At 40.9% G+C, this 15,478-nt stretch overlaps 1 protein-coding gene across 8 annotated transcripts in view; it reads left to right on the forward strand.

The window, feature by feature from the left end:
* Positions 1-946: 946 nt before the first annotated feature.
* PHF3 (PHD finger protein 3) overlaps positions 947-15,478 on the forward strand; it is a 52,350-nt gene continuing 37,818 nt past the window's right edge. For 2 of the 8 annotated variants that reach the window (XM_080341752.1, XM_080341754.1), the window contains exon 1: positions 1,762-1,831. Coding sequence is in view for 2 of the 8 variants with exons in the window: in XM_080341750.1 (XP_080197876.1) it covers positions 10,928-11,171 (244 nt within the window). In the remaining 6 variants the exon portion in view is untranslated. Of the gene's footprint in view, positions 1,314-1,587; positions 1,832-10,902; positions 11,172-15,478 lie in introns of those variants that run through there. The other 6 variants (XM_080341750.1, XM_080341749.1, XM_080341758.1 and 3 more) reach the window with 6 other exon arrangements.

Below are 15,478 nucleotides of genomic sequence, written 5' to 3' on the forward strand. Positions count from 1 at the left end.
CAGCCCAGTAGCTTAGTTCTGTGCCATCATAAGGCAGCAATATTTTTTTAGAGATGCTTGCTTTGTAAAGGAGAATTTCTGAAACTGGGAAAGCACAGGAAGAAAACTCAAAAAAACCACATGGTGATTCACATAAAGATAATTTAAGTACAAAGTTCAGGTGAGGTAAAAACTGTACTGTGCTACAAAGGTGTTACTGTCTTGTTGCAGCTACCCTATGTAGTGGTTGAAAATGTCACTGTGCTACTATGCCTTCAAATTAAAGCCTTCTTTCCTACTGTGATGGCAGCAAGAAAAATATTTAAGGTATTTCTGCCTTTATGGCACCACAGGAGGCCCTGAAGAACATGCATCTCAAAGACTCCAAACAGAACCAGAGAAGGGAACAAAAGGAAAATCAAACCATTTTAACTTCACCTTCTTGTTATTCTTTTTGTCCTGACACAATAAAATGTTTGCATTCCATTAAAGAACATGAGGAATACGTAAAGGTAGTGTTAATATAGAATCATTCAGATGATCTGATTGTTAGGATTTGATTGTTCAAAATCTGTTTCTCTTTTGGGGTTGTATTCAATTTGAAACTTGACATATGTGATGAAACCTCAGCCATCAAGCTGAAAAAATAATAATATTTGTTGCATTTAACTAATGCTATAATGCAAACTAGAAAGAGAGCTCTTTTCTTAGAAGACATGAGGTAGAGACTAAATTACTTCAGATTCTGATGGTTTGATAAACTCACACCATGAAGACCCTTTTGTGGGAATTTGAGCAAACATGTGCCACAGGTACCTATAGCACACGTGGAGTTGTCACCAGAAAATGAGAAAGCCAAGGAGAAGTGACACACGCGCTGACAGGCAGCACGAGACACATCTCCCCGTGACTGTTCCTGTTCGACCTGCAGTAACGGACGAACCTGGCACACGGGGAGTTGAAGGAATCTGCCCAAGGCCGCAGGCGCACAGGAAGGATCGACAACACGGTTGCATAAGACGGGCTGCACAGAAGAGGGTGGCAGCTGCTATTTGCTGACAAAAAAAAGAAAAAAAAAAGAAAAAAAGAGTTACACAGGCACACTCCGGAGGAGTGCGGGAGTGCGGGGTCGGCCATCCCAGCTGCAGCCGCTGCCTGCGCCCCGCTGTTACGGGAAAGCCTGCAGGCCCACCAGGCCGCCCTCCACCCACCCGCAAGCCAGGCCGGCCGGGCGCACGGCCTGGCCCGCGCCGCTGCAGCCGGGGGGCCACCGCCAGGCGCCTCTCGCCATTTCGGCTCCCGACACCAGCGAGCGTGCCGAAGACTTTCCCCAGGTGAGCCGAAGAGGCCGGCTCCGCTGACACGGCCTTTGCGGGGCTTGGCGCAGCAGGGGCCGTAAGCACAGTTATGTCACGACGCGGCAGATCTCGCCAGGAAGAGGCCGCAGGCGGCAATAAACACCCAGCACGACCCTCCGCGCCCCGACACAGCCCGACCGACCCCGGCGTCCCCCGCCCTGGGTGCCGGATCCCGGCCGCCCCGGCCCAGCGCCTGCGCAGCGGCGCACGCGGCCCCCTAACCCCCCCGTACCAGCGCTGTCACGTGAGCGCCGGGCCCGGCGCCGCTCGCCTGACGCCGCGGGGGCGCGCCTGGAGGGCAGCGGGCACGCGGCCGGCACCGCGAGCCGAGCCGGGCCGGGCCGCGCGGAACCCGTTGGGCCGGGGGAGGGGGAGCCCACGCGCACCCCAGTTCCCGCGGGCCGCGCGGTTGCGCGCGCCGCCCTCTCTCCCTTCGGCGCGGCCGCCGCGTCCTTCCTCCGCGGCTCCGGGGCAGCGCTGGGCGGCGGAGCAGGGTGAGTTACGGCCGCCGGCCCTTGGCAGGGAAATGAGGAAGGGCGGGGTGGGAGGAGACGGAGAGGGTCGTTGCGTGGCCTCGCTCTGCTTCCCCTGGGGCGCGGTGGGCAGCGGGGCCGGGCCGGGCCTGCCGTGGCGACGGGGCCGCGGCCTGGCTGGGCCTGGCGGCAGCACTCGGCGCAGCGGCTCGGCCCGGCCGGGACGCGGCCTGCTTCCGTCGTGCGCCGCCGGCACGGGCTGGGCGCGGAGGCGCCGCCGCCGCCGACCGTTTTGTAGAGGCGGCCCGCGGGCTGCTGGAGGACGCTCCCCGGCCGAGCCCCGGCTGCCCCGCTCCGCCCGGGCCCGGGCCCGGCCCCGCGGCGCTGACCTTGCGCAGGCTGCGCCCCACGGACCCCGGCCCGGCACGGTCCCGGGCTCCTCGCCCTGCCATCTGACATGGCGCTCTGGCCCCGGCCTCGATGCCTGGGGCGGCCCCTACTGTCCCCTCCCGCCCCGGCACCCGTGCGGGACCCTGCCGCAGGCTCCCTGCCCGGAGCCGCGCTGCTGCTGCCTTTATTGCACCGCTTTCTCTGCTCCGCGTTTGCCAGGTCTCGCCCCTTCTTGGCAGTGCTTGTCCCTCTCCTCACTTCTTGAGCCGCTGATGCCTTTTTGCCCCACAAAAACCTGAGGAACAAACACTAATTTAGACTCTGCTGTTTTTCCTGCTATTGGTCCGACCTACTCCGGGCTCCTCCTCCCGTCTCTCAAGCTCAGCATCATCAATTCCTGGGTTTAACTCTTGTGTATAGTGCCCACTGTAGGAAGTGCAGGAGAAAATGTGATTACTGGTGGTACCCAGGCCTAGTGGTATTTCCAGATCCTGTTGGATGAGATGCTCTTTCTGAGACAATGTGTTCTTGCTTGCTACTGGAATGCAAGTAATATCTATCAGGCTTTAGAAGAGTCATCCCTCATGTGATTGCAAGTGTGCTTTCTAGATGATCTGCACAATGGAGACTTGTAGGCATGAGCCACTGGAAGAAGAGCACTTTGTGCAGTGTAGATTGAGTTAGTAGAAGTAGCCTGCAGAATGAAACATAAAAGCAAGGAAGGGAAGACAGGAACATGGAATGACAACAGCTGTACCATACAAATTGTAGTTATGGTGTTGCCTTTTATATGGCTGTTAATCCATTATGTAATTTGTATACCTTTGCTTTTATAAAAATGGATGTTAACTTTGCTAAGCCATGGAAATATTGTAGGATTAAATGTAAGGAGAGTAAACATATGGGATCTTTTTTACCACCACTAATTCATGGCTTGTTTTGCTTAATAAATGACTCTGTTAAAAGTTCGGGACACACTGTAAGGGAGATCTTGAAAACTTGCTTTTTGTATTTCTTGGAATAATTTAACTTTGATCTCTATACTTAATCTGTAGCCCATAGTGAAACTGCTACTCAGCTTTCTTTTTGCTTTACTAAGTAGTTCTAGTTTAATATTCTGTAGTCAGCTTTAAAGATCATACATATAGCTATGGAGTTCTGGACACGTAGATTTTTTCAGCCGTCATTGCCTGTTATTCAGTTTTTATGTGCATTTTACATTTGCAAACCCAAGTGAATTTCAAGCAGCTGAAACAGCACCTAACTACAAACCATGCTGGCTTGGTCTTATTCAGTACAGTTAACTGAAGTAATTCAGCACAGTGGTAAGGTGTTTCTAAGAAAACAAAAGCTCTAAAAAGTCTGTAATTATTGTCTCCTCTTTTTACAAGGCTTAGCTCTTCTTTATAGAGTAAATATTACTCAGGTTATGCAAAGAGTTAAGCCCACATGTGTTGTAAGAATTTTTTTATCTATTATTTCAGTGAAGTTTTTATAATAAAAAACCCCACAACTGTCTGGTTTACTTACTATGGGGAGATAAATTATTTGTAGGAAAAAATAAACTTCCATTGTTTTATTATATTATTCTGGCATATTATGTCAGAAATTTTTTTTTTTTTTCCTATGGCGAGGGAATATTTTTGACAGGTAACATTGTGAAGTAGCAATGACAAAGTCCACTAAATTGGGATATGAGTGTTCATTATATAGCGGCAAAACATGAAAAATATAGACAACTTCTGACATCTACTTGAGTGGTGTCAATATAGCTATGTGATGGATAGTATTTTTCTATTGAAAACTTCATGAGCCTTACCCATTAAGCATTTGATTCTGAAGAAAAACTAATTTTAACATGATTTTCCAAATGAATCGTTATCAGGGAGACACTGACATTCAAAAGGTGTTACAAATTAGATTATTTGATCTGGGGTGACTGACAATCAATGTAACCTGTTAACACAGCTTAACATTTATACTATGTTAGAGTTGAAAATATTTGAAATTATTCTTGAGGAGCCTGAGGTTGGAAAAGAGTTGAAGAACATAGCAGTAGTGATGGAAAAATAATCCATCCTTGTCTTTTTTGTTCTTCAGGGAAATTATTCTTGGTAGTGAGCTTACAATTTCTAGAGATATATGCAGTGATGGAGAGATTAATTATGTATAATCTTTGATTATGCTTAATTTTTGTGAGATTCAGGAGTGTACGTTGATGGGACCATCCAGCAAAGGAAAACAGTCTACTTTACAAAATACATTTGAAAGATTTCACAAAATAAAAACTTTTTTTTGTGACAGAACACAACCTGTAGTGCAGCACTTTGTGCCTCTTCTAGCTGTAAAGTGAGGGTGAAGAATGTTATTTTTTTTTTGAGGAGAGGTTACTCTGTTCAAAAGATAACTGCTGAGGTTTTTTTTTTTTATGATATAATTTGATCTTATTTGATGAAGAAAAGGTTTCTCTGTACTTTTTCTTCATTTCTTTGTTTTATAATTAAATCTTTTATTTGAAATTTACTTTTTTCCTTGCTCACTGATATGAGGTACAATTTTGGCTTGTTAATGTAATTCTTTTGGACAGTGAAGGTTTAATAAAGAATCTCAAACTTTCTGCCCTTCGTTCAAATATTGTGATGGGAAGTAGTAAGAGATCTGCTGTGTCACTGAGGGGAGCAGTACATACCTTCAGATTATAGGTGAATTTTGTGGTGTGGTTATTACTATTTGGTGTGTCATTACTATTGAGATTTCATTAGCAGGATGATAATATTTGGGTCAGTTGGTGTTTGAAGGCTGAGGGGAATACAAAAATAATATAGACGAGCTGGTTAAGAATGAATGAAATGCTCAGATTTACGTTTCTTCTTCTTGGATCTGTGACAGGGCATTGGTTTTGGTGCTACTCAAAGCTAGATCTTTAATTTTAAATGAGGGATTAAAATAATAAAAAATAAATAGGGGATATAAATAAGGGAAGAGGTGGCTTATCGATACGTATGGGTTGATATATCTGATGTACAGCTTTGTCAGCATACCTGGGTCTCCTTTACAGCAATATTGATGTTTCAAATAAACCTGTTGTCTACACGTTGCTGTTAGGCAGGTCTTTGACAGTGTCCTGTTTGATGGAAGATGAGGGAACAAGAAAGATAAAATTTGATTATGCTCAAAGGTCAAAGCTCAGCAAACTGTATTCCATCCAAAGACGCTGAAATTTTCTTTTACGGTTACGAACACATTTTTATGGCTATATTGCAGTTCATATGCTCGTAAATCAAATTGCTTTTCCTGTCAAAAATGTTTTGTCAGTTAACTTCTTGAAGATGGCCCTAGAGGATCGGATTTGAAGCAATGTGAACCAGATTAGAAAGCGCATTGGTGTGAGAGCTGGATAATCTCACTCAAAAAGTTGCAATCAGCACCTCGATGTCCAAGTGAAGACCAGTGACAAGTGATGTTCCTCAGGGCTCAGCACTGGGACCGATGCTGTTTGACATTTTTATTGGTGACATGGACATTGGGATCAAGTGCACTCTCATAAAGTTTGCTGATAACACCAAGCTGTGCAGTATGGTTGGCACACTGCAGAGAAGGGATGCCATCTAGAGGGACTTTGACAGGCATGAGAGGTGGGCGTGTGCCCACCATATGAAGTTCAACAAGGCCAAGTGCAAGGTCCTGCACATGGGTCAGGGCAATCCCAAGCACAAATACAGGCTGGGAGAGTGAGTTGAGAGCAGCCTTGAGGAGAAGGAACACTGTTCCTATGAAGACATGCTGAGAAAGCTGGGGTTGTTCAGACTGGAGAGGAGAAGGCTCTGGGGAGACCTTATAGCAGCCTTCCAGTACCTAAAGGGGGGCTAAAGAAAGCTAGAGAAGGACTTTTTACAAGGGCATGTAGTGATACTACAAGGGGTAATGGTTTTAAACTGAAAGAGGGTACATTTAGATTAGATACAAGGAACAAATTCCTCACCATGAGGGTGGTGGGGCACTTGAACAGGCTGCTTAGATAAATAGTAGTTGTCCCATCCCTGGAAGTGTTCAAGGCCATGTTGGATGGGGCTTTGAGCAGCCTGCTCTAGTGAAAGGTGTCCCTGCTCTTGGCGGACGGGTTGGAACTAGATGATCTTCAAGGTCCCTTCCAACCCAAACCATTCTATCATATGTAATGAAAATCCAAACATGTAGTTGGATAACTAAAAACTTGCACATACATGGTATTTAAGGCAGGCTTAATTTAGAAAGCAGTCAAAGGCAGAGCATCCTTAACCTGTATATCAGCTAAGAAACACCCAGGATTTCTAGTGATACATACAATTTGTGGTCACCTCTGCTTGAGGTACTTTTTTGATAAGGTGGTAGAGACATGCTGCTGCAGTTGGATATCTCCCCTAAACTGTTTTGCTCTGCTCAACAAGAAAATAATGTAACAGTAACTGAAGTATTTTTTACCTCTTTCACAGAAAATTAAACAATGAGAAACCTTACAGATGTACAGTATCTCTTGTCCAGATATTAGTTTTCCTTCCTCTCTCAGATTAGTTTGGAATGGTATTCTTGTTTGAGATCTCAGTTTCTTCCCTTAATAAGTGGTCGTTCTGGCTACTTTTAATTTTGGACAGTCATTTGAAGCTGCTAGAGATGTAATGACCAAGTAGTAAATGAAGACAAGATAAAAATCTGCCATATGAGATCCTACAACTTGTTTATTTCATACCAATATTTATTTGGGTTTGAAGCAATATTATGACATACCTAACTTAATTAAGCTAATGTAACAAATGAAGAACTGGGTTTTATAAGCTGGAAGTCTCAGACAAAAATAAAATTATGTTGAGAGCATGAGGAAATTTTATATTAAACATGTGGGAGAAATTCTGGAAGACATTTAACTGACATGTTTTTTCTCTTTAACAGGATTCTTTTAATGATGGATCTCTTACTAATGAAAGATTTGGGTTGGTTGGTTACTTCTATGAGTACCTGTTGTTGCAGCAGGGGGCTGATTGAAGCAAATCAGTCTCAAAAGTATGAGAGAGATGTACTTTAAGAAATGGAGGAGAGTGCTCTGTGTAGCTTTTGCTTTTCTTGATGGTCAGATCTCACTGCCCTCACGCTCCTTATCTTGCTGTGCTGTGCACTGTAGCAGTCTTAGTACATGCCTTGATGCTCCACAAGCCAATGAGTGGGAGAAGTTTCACAACTGCCCAGTCTGAACCCAGCTGGGAGTTCCTCCTTTGTCATTTGCTCCTTTGCCTCTTCATGTGCGCACCTCTTCTCACTGGTTCTCCATACGTGAAACTTTTCATATTCTGTTGCTTCTGATTAACTACACAGTGGGAAAACACTTCTGATTGGTTGCATGATGGAGTATGTTTAGTATGCGCAATTTTGCTGTCAGTGATGCTGAGCCACTGGCCTTTAGTATTCAAGTGAAGGACACAGCTCTGTTCCAGGGGGACGACACATTCATTCCTCCTCCGAGTAGTTAGAGTTATCTTTTGAAATATGTGACCATGAAAAACTTAACTGTGTTTTTACCTATACCTTTGGCTACTTTTCCTGGTGTTTGAAGTGTTTCAAATGCAAAATAAACGATTCAGAATTAATGCACTTGCGGCATTGTGTAAGGGAAGATTTCATTTTCTTTTTTGTAGCAATTATTTCTAGCAGTCAGCCTTCTAGCACGAAGTGTATCTTTCATTATCAGTCCCCACAGATTGTGTACTTCATGTGATAGTTAATCTAGTAATGCTAGAAATAATTTTTAAACTTTGCACTGTACAAGTTATGCAAAGAATTGAACAGTGGTTTCTTGAAACAGGTAAAGCAAAATTTTGATCCCGTGTACTTTACTGGGATAACCCCTCTAAGTATTTTAAAAATTGCAAAACAAAATCTTTAATCTTAGATTTTGCCACGGTAGGACATTTATGCAAAACCACTTTGTTTGTATTCTTGCAATGACTTTTTGGTGCAAAATTTGGATAGAACTTATATTTGATCATAGACTCATGCTTGAGAAATAAAACTTTCAATAAAATTCCTCTTGAATTTTCTCTAATAGCTAATTAGGTGGTTTTGAAGGTGGCTGTGGCCGTTGCATGTATAGTTGCTTTGACAGTTAGTTGCTTTGCAGTGTTTTTAGTATTCTGAATCGCTGCATGGTACTCTTGCAAAACTGTAGGTATTCTTTTTTCATCACATTGCTGAAGACAGCTTAATTTCTGTCAGCAGCCATTTTTGTAGCAAGAGCTGACATTTGCTTGAGCTTTGCTACTAAACACTGCTCTTAAAGAAGGTCAGTGCTGCTTTGGTAACAGCAGTGTTTGAGTAGCAATTATATAGATGTTCCCCTCCTATACAGAAAATAACTTCAGATATATTATTGTAAATGTGTTCAAAAGCCCACCACTCTTTTATATCTAATTTTGAGTAAAAAGGTTTCTTATAGTAATTCATGGGTTTTCTATTGAAGTGTAATTGGCAGTTATTAGTGGCAGGGTTCACCATCATTTCATCCTGTGTCTGTTAATCTTGTGCTTCTGTGATGGTAATATGAAAAAAACCCCCTGTCATTATGGGAAGGTGTTTAAAATACTGGATTGGAGCATCTATAATTATTGTCTTACTTTGAGCTACTGCACCTCTTGTAGTTTATCCTGTATAGTATCTGATTGTTGTAACTACATGGTATAATAAAAACAGATTGTACAGTGCAGCACAGCACTTCCTCTGTTAGACTGCTGCTTTATTTGTTGCCAAATTTGGAAATTATTTTGACAACTGCAGAAAGGATACGGACTGCTATATGTGCTCGTTGGCATTATGTATATGTAGATGCACTGCATTGCTTGAAAACAATAGTACATTTTTTGTTGTAGAGAGCTTTCAGATTATAACACACTTGCTACTGTAAGACTGCTGCCTATTTACTAAATGCACCTGGTTTGGCCTGACTTGCCTTCTTGCTGGCTGTTTGGTCAGTAGGGCATTGTGTATCACATAGTTTTGTCGTGGTTAGTGTGTCAATACTGTAAAGACACTGTGTTCTGCAAAGAAGCAGTGCCGTACCTGAGCATTGCTTTCTTCTGAACTGCCCTACGGTAGAAGGAATAAAGACTGTCATGTTTAAAGGAGAAAAAAAAAAAAAAAAGAAAATAAAAAAGAAAATAAAACAGAAAATTAAGCGTTTTTCTTGCTCACCTGTAGTTTTTGTGAATTTGTGAAATCAAATTAATTGTATAAATAGGGTTTAAATTGTAGCAGAGCTCTTGCGTGTGTATGGCTAGGATTTTCCCTGTTGATAGCTAAACCAAAAAATATCCTATTAATGTATATAATACACTTTATACACCAATGTGTATAAAGAAGCATACTTACTGTTCTAGTAAGCATGAGTAGGTACTGGATTTGTTTAGTGGCATGTTGCTGGAGTAGGGATCTAGAAAGTAATTCAAGCACTACAAAATCTAAATCTCACTTGTAATTTTCCTTTAATTAATGCATTCATTAAAAAAAATAAAATCCTGTCTAGTGTGTAGAAGAAGGATGATGATGAAGGAAGGAGTGGGAGAGAACATAGGTCCTTTTTCTGTTTCCAAAAGCTTGAACAGTTTTCATTGTGCCAAAACTGATCTCCCAGACTTTCTTGTATGCCGAATTAAGCCAGATGCTGCTGCACTATTCCATTTACTTTGCGTCTGTGACCATGTTTATTATAATTATCTCTCTCCACTTTAAAGTATATGCTTATGCTAAACTTCTGAAGAAACATTTTGCTGACTTTTTTCCTATTCTTTTTTGTAGTTACATATTCTCATTAGTTGAATCTCTGCTGCAATAGTTGCATTTCTGCTATGTCACAAAGATGTGATGTAGAAAATAGGGAATCCCTTTTTGTAAAATGTAGGTACCATCTTTGAATACAATTCCTTAAGTTTTACCTAAACTTCTTCAAAAGTGAAGTTTTTAAAAGGCTCCTGGCCCTTCTGAAGCTAGCACAGCATTCTCATACTTGATTGAGGTCAGAATTTCATATAACATGTCTATAATTTTAATGATGTAATGATAGGTGAAAAATGATAGAGATACGGCCTTGCTACTTAAAAATAGTTACTTGCTGTGAAGTACTTGATAGTTCCTATGTGAATGGAAATGTAGTCCTTCTCAGTTTTAGGCCTGATACGGCAGGCTTCTGAGCTTTCCCAGCTCCACCGATGTTAGTGGAAGCTGGCCTGGCTTTTTACATTTAAAGGTAAAGATAAATGTGTGCTCACAGTGCTGCTAACCAGGTTTGCTTGTTCTTGATTTCCTCATCCCTTTGTTGTTCCACTCCGTTGGGTTGGCTAAGGTTTGACCAAATTTCACAAAGGAAGTGTTTGAGTTAGACCTTGTTATACAAACTCTGTAGAAATGGCAGCACTCTGATGCAGATAGCAGAATTTATATTAACTTAGCATGGGATTTATTTTAAAGAGTCAGAACTGATTTTTAGATAGGTGGTGTGCCATACTAAACCACAAGCAATTCCATACTAAACCACAAGCAATTTTTTTTTTTTTTTGGTTAAAATTCTAAAATACCTTTAATGTTCTTTATAAAACACGACAGCCAAAACAATTTGCTGGTTTCTTAGGTGTTTTACAATTTGTAGCTTATTTTCTTATGGTATTTTTCTTGTCTTTCTATAGGGCTGAAAGACACACAGGAGTCTTCATGGATATAGTTGATACATTTAACCATTTAATTCCTACTGAACACTTAGATGATGCCCTATTTCTAGGATCCAACCTGGAGAATGAAGTCTGTGAGGATTTTAGTACAAGTCAGAATGTCTTAGAGGATTCGCTGAAGAACATGCTCAGCGATAAGGATCCTATGCTAGGATCTGCAAGTGCCCAGTTCTGTTTGCCTGTTTTGGATAGCAATGATCCCAATTTCCAGATGCCTTGTTCAACAGGTAAATGTTACAATTTTTTAAGATTACAATTTAAAATATAGTTATACTCTAGTACCAACCCTTTTTGGTAATGTAGAAATAATAATTTGGGATTTCTATCTTCTTCCTGCCCTTTTTGTTGCGCTGCTTACATGCCTGGCATGTAAACCATGTGCAGTTCTTTTTAACTTAATCACATAACAATAGAAGAAGGCTCCTAATCTGGATCAGAAGTAATTGAGGCTTTGTCTTGAGTATGTGTAAGTCATTCCCAATTGCAGTTGTGATCTGTTCAGTTGAAGTACTGTGCGTTATCAGTGAAGTTGCTAGTTGTCTTCAAAAAATGTAATAGTGCTGGATTAGCAGTAGGAGCATGAGAGTTGTACAAATTCCTGCTCTAATCTCAGGGTCATTCTGTTACTGCTTGGCCTTCTAGTAGTGGCCTGATTCTGAGTGTTTTCCTTTGGTTGGCTTCAAACAAGAGCTTGAAATGATAATACAATTATTTTTTACTATTTGGAAACAATTTAGAGCAAAGTTTTAAATAAAAATAATCTTAGGGGTTGTGGAATAGTTTTGGAAGATAAAATAAAAAGGGTGATCCAGTCCCTTAAATTATTTATATTAATGAGCAGTTGGAATAATTACACTGAATTTGGTGTGAGAGAAAAAAATATACCCTATGCTTAATAGTTTTTTTTTTTATATTTGACTGGAAGTTTAGAAACAGAATAAATTTTTTAGGTTCATTACTGAAAAGTGTTGTAGATCACTGCAGATAACTGACTCTATCAAAGTTGGTTTTTTTTTTTTTTCTAGTAACTTTTATGAGCTGTTTCTGAAAATCTTGATGATTTCCTGGTATAATATGTATTTTGTGTCTACTAACAGACTAAATTCTCACCTTCACTAAACTAAGTGGCATTACAGTATGGAAAATTGTAAACCAAAGATGATACTGACTGAGGCAATGAAAAAGTGAATTACAAAGCAAAACCAAGATAATTATCTTTTTACTGCATCAGAAGAACACTATTTGAGGCCATCCTTAATGTTTTTGCTTGTTCTTGCCATAGTCTGTATCGTTATACATTTTTATCTGTAACCCACCAAATTAATGAAGTAGGTATCCAAAAGGACACAAAGTGTTCTTGCAATTGCTTGTTCTTTGTAGGTCTTGATAAGAACTGTCCTTATTCTGAGATGGTAGGACCACAGTATATGTTTATAGTTTTTTAGATGAGAACGATTATCAGTTTGAAGCAAAGTTTCTTTGCTTGTGTTTCTCCCTTAAGTATTCATATAGCTCATGATGTATTTGATTTGTCTGAGAATGCTGGTGACTTAACACAGCTTACATAGTCTGCTGGTAAGGATGTAGTCATGCAAGATGATAGTACCCTTGGTAAGAGCTACCAGTACAAAGGCTGTCTTTTTCCAGATTTTATGTGTGAAAACCCATCTCTACACCAACATCAATTTGTCTATAAAAGAAAAAAGCATAACTCTCCCCACAAAACTTGCCTTACTTATGCCCTTAGAGCTACAGCACCATTGGTATACCATGCAGAATTATAGTTTGCTGTATTCTGATGCTTCCAGTTCTTTTTTTTTTTTTCCAACTCTGTGTAGGATCTCACTATGAATTTATTCTATAGTGCATTAAGCAGTATGATAACAGAATGGTTTGCTGTTGGCTCTTAACCTTTCACTAGAAGCGTACCTAGAAAAATGTGTTTGCAGTTAAGGTTGTACTAGGTTTATGTACATTTGTTGTTACCTATGTTAAACAGGGCAAGACCTAGAAAATACTGAAATGGAAGGTGGTGGTGATATTTGATTTCTTTACTGAAGAGTTATTAGGTTGGTGCATAAGTAATTGCAGTTTTGGTCTGTGAATTTTAATCATGATTGGGCTCAAACACATCTGTATTAATCAAAATAAGAGCCATTACAATCAACACAGTTTTGCCAATGAGAAATAAGTTTGTTTATTCATTCTTCGGGATTTGACAAACTCTTGGAAAGCATTTTCTGCATCCTGCTGGCTGTGGAAGTGTTTTTCCTGCAAAAAGTTGTTGCTGTGCTTGAAGAAGTGGTAGTTGGTTGGTGAGAGGTCAGGTGAATATGGCGGATGAAGCAAAACTTCATGGCCCAATTAGTTCCAATTTTGAAGCATTGGTTGTGTGACATGCGATCGGGAATTATTGTAGAGAAGACACGTGAAGAGTCTCTTCTGTTGACCAGTGCCAGCTGCAGGCATTGCAGTTTTTGGAGTATCTTGTTAATTTGCTGAGCAGACTTCTCAGATGGAATGGTTTGGCTGGGATTCCAAAAGCTGTAGTGGATCAGGCCAGCAGCAGAAACTGCCAGTCAGTTCAAAGCAAGGTCAGTGACCGTGACCTTTTTTTGGTGCAAGTTTGGCTTTGGGAAGTGCTTTGGAAGTTCTTGGTCCAGCCACCAAGCTAGTTCTCACCAGTTGTTGTATAAAATCCACTTTTCATTGCATGTCACAATCTGATTGAGAAATGGTTCATTGTTGTTGTGTAGAGTAAGAGAAGATGACACTTCTAAAGGATTATTTTTTTGGATTTCCGATCAGCTCATGAGGCACCCACTTACCGAGCTTTTTGCCTTTCCAATTTGCTTCAAATGCCAAATATTGAATGGTCAATGTTGAGTTCTTTGGCAACTTCTGGTGTAGTTATAAGACGATCAGCTTTGATGATTGCTCTCAGTTGGTCATTGTGACCTTCCAATGGCCGGCCACTACGGTCCTCATCTTCAAGGCTCTTGAACCACCACTGCACTGTATGTTCATTAGCAGTTCCTGGGCCAAATGTGTTGTTGATGTTACGAGTTGTCTCCACTGCTTTACAACCCATTTTGAACTCAAGAGAATTGCTGAAATATGTTTTTTGACTCTAACATCATTTCCATAGTCTAAAATAAATATAAAATAAACAACAAGTAATAAGTCAGTAGCAAAAAAAAAAAAAACCATAAAGCAAGAAAAGCACATTAAAATGATGCATAACATAACCACATTTATTTAAGAATGTATTCCAATATCAAATGGCAAATTTCAACAATGCAAAAACCACATATGCTTTCAACTCCAAGAACTTTTACCATGTTCTATGTAGTTTTATGTGAACATGAGTATGTGTGAGTGGCAGAAACTTTGAGAAAGGATTGTTTCAGGCCTACTTACCCACATACCAAATTTCTCAGGATTGTGACAACATTTTCTCTGGTTTACTTGGGAGATCAGGTCTTTTTACCTAAGAACCCTTTCTCTCTTGCTCTTAAGTTGTTTTTTAATATGATTTTGTTTCCTGCTCTTTTTCTTATTGCTGCATTGACATTAGTTCTTGTTGGATGTTATTTACAGGCCTAATCCAAAGTTATTACTCATCAACATTGCATCTATCTTGCTCAGCTTTAGGGTTTATGTTGCCCATCATTCACCGTGAAGTAACTGCTGTTTAGCGCTGGGCTGGCACCTAAATATCAAAGCAGTTGCTTGTTCACCTTTCCTTCTCTGGAGGGAAGGGGAAGAAAGACTCATGGGTTGAAATAGAAACAGATTTAATAAAATACTTGTAAAACAAAAATGATACAAAGCAAATACTTGGCTCCTAGAACACGTGCTCCCAGCAATGAACATTAGAAGATGGACACCGTGAGCTCAGTGAGTTCAGTAAAGGCATGGAGAGCAACATCAGGGCACAGGGAATGTACTGGAATCAGGCCCTGGGAGCAGTAACAGGAGCAGGGTCCCTGCAGGAAAGGGCTGTTCTCAGCAACTTCCTGCTTAAATGTGGAACGTTCATGGTATAGAATACTTCTGTTGACCAACTTAAGTCAGCTGTCCTGGATCCATCTGCTCCTTGCTTCATTATGCACCTGTTTACTTGCAACACCTGAGAAACTGAGTTCTTACGTTATTTCCTGCTAAGTCCCAAACACTGGAAAGTTACTGGAAGAAAACATTAACTCTGTCCCAAGGTGCTATCTTATTATTCTCAACTACATTCAAAACAGAAGGCTATGCTAACTATCAACAAGGGAATTAACTAACCTCATGGAAAATTACCTCCGTTCAGCCAAACCAGCACAGGTGAGTTACCAGTTATCTGACTGCATGTGATGGATACTGGTTGAAATTGTTTCTGTGTCCTTTAAATAGTTCAAGTACTTGTCTATAAGACAGAAACATAAATTTTTTTGAGTTGAAGTTTGATTTCTAGTCGCTGCTTGTTAGAGGCGTCTACCCAGAAAATGCAGGTTTTGTAAGTTGGGTTATAAATGCTTCTTTTGGGGAG

The sequence above is a fragment of the Nesoenas mayeri genome (assembly GCF_963082525.1).
Source record: "Nesoenas mayeri genome assembly, chromosome: 3".
Lineage (NCBI taxonomy): Eukaryota > Metazoa > Chordata > Aves > Columbiformes > Columbidae > Nesoenas > Nesoenas mayeri.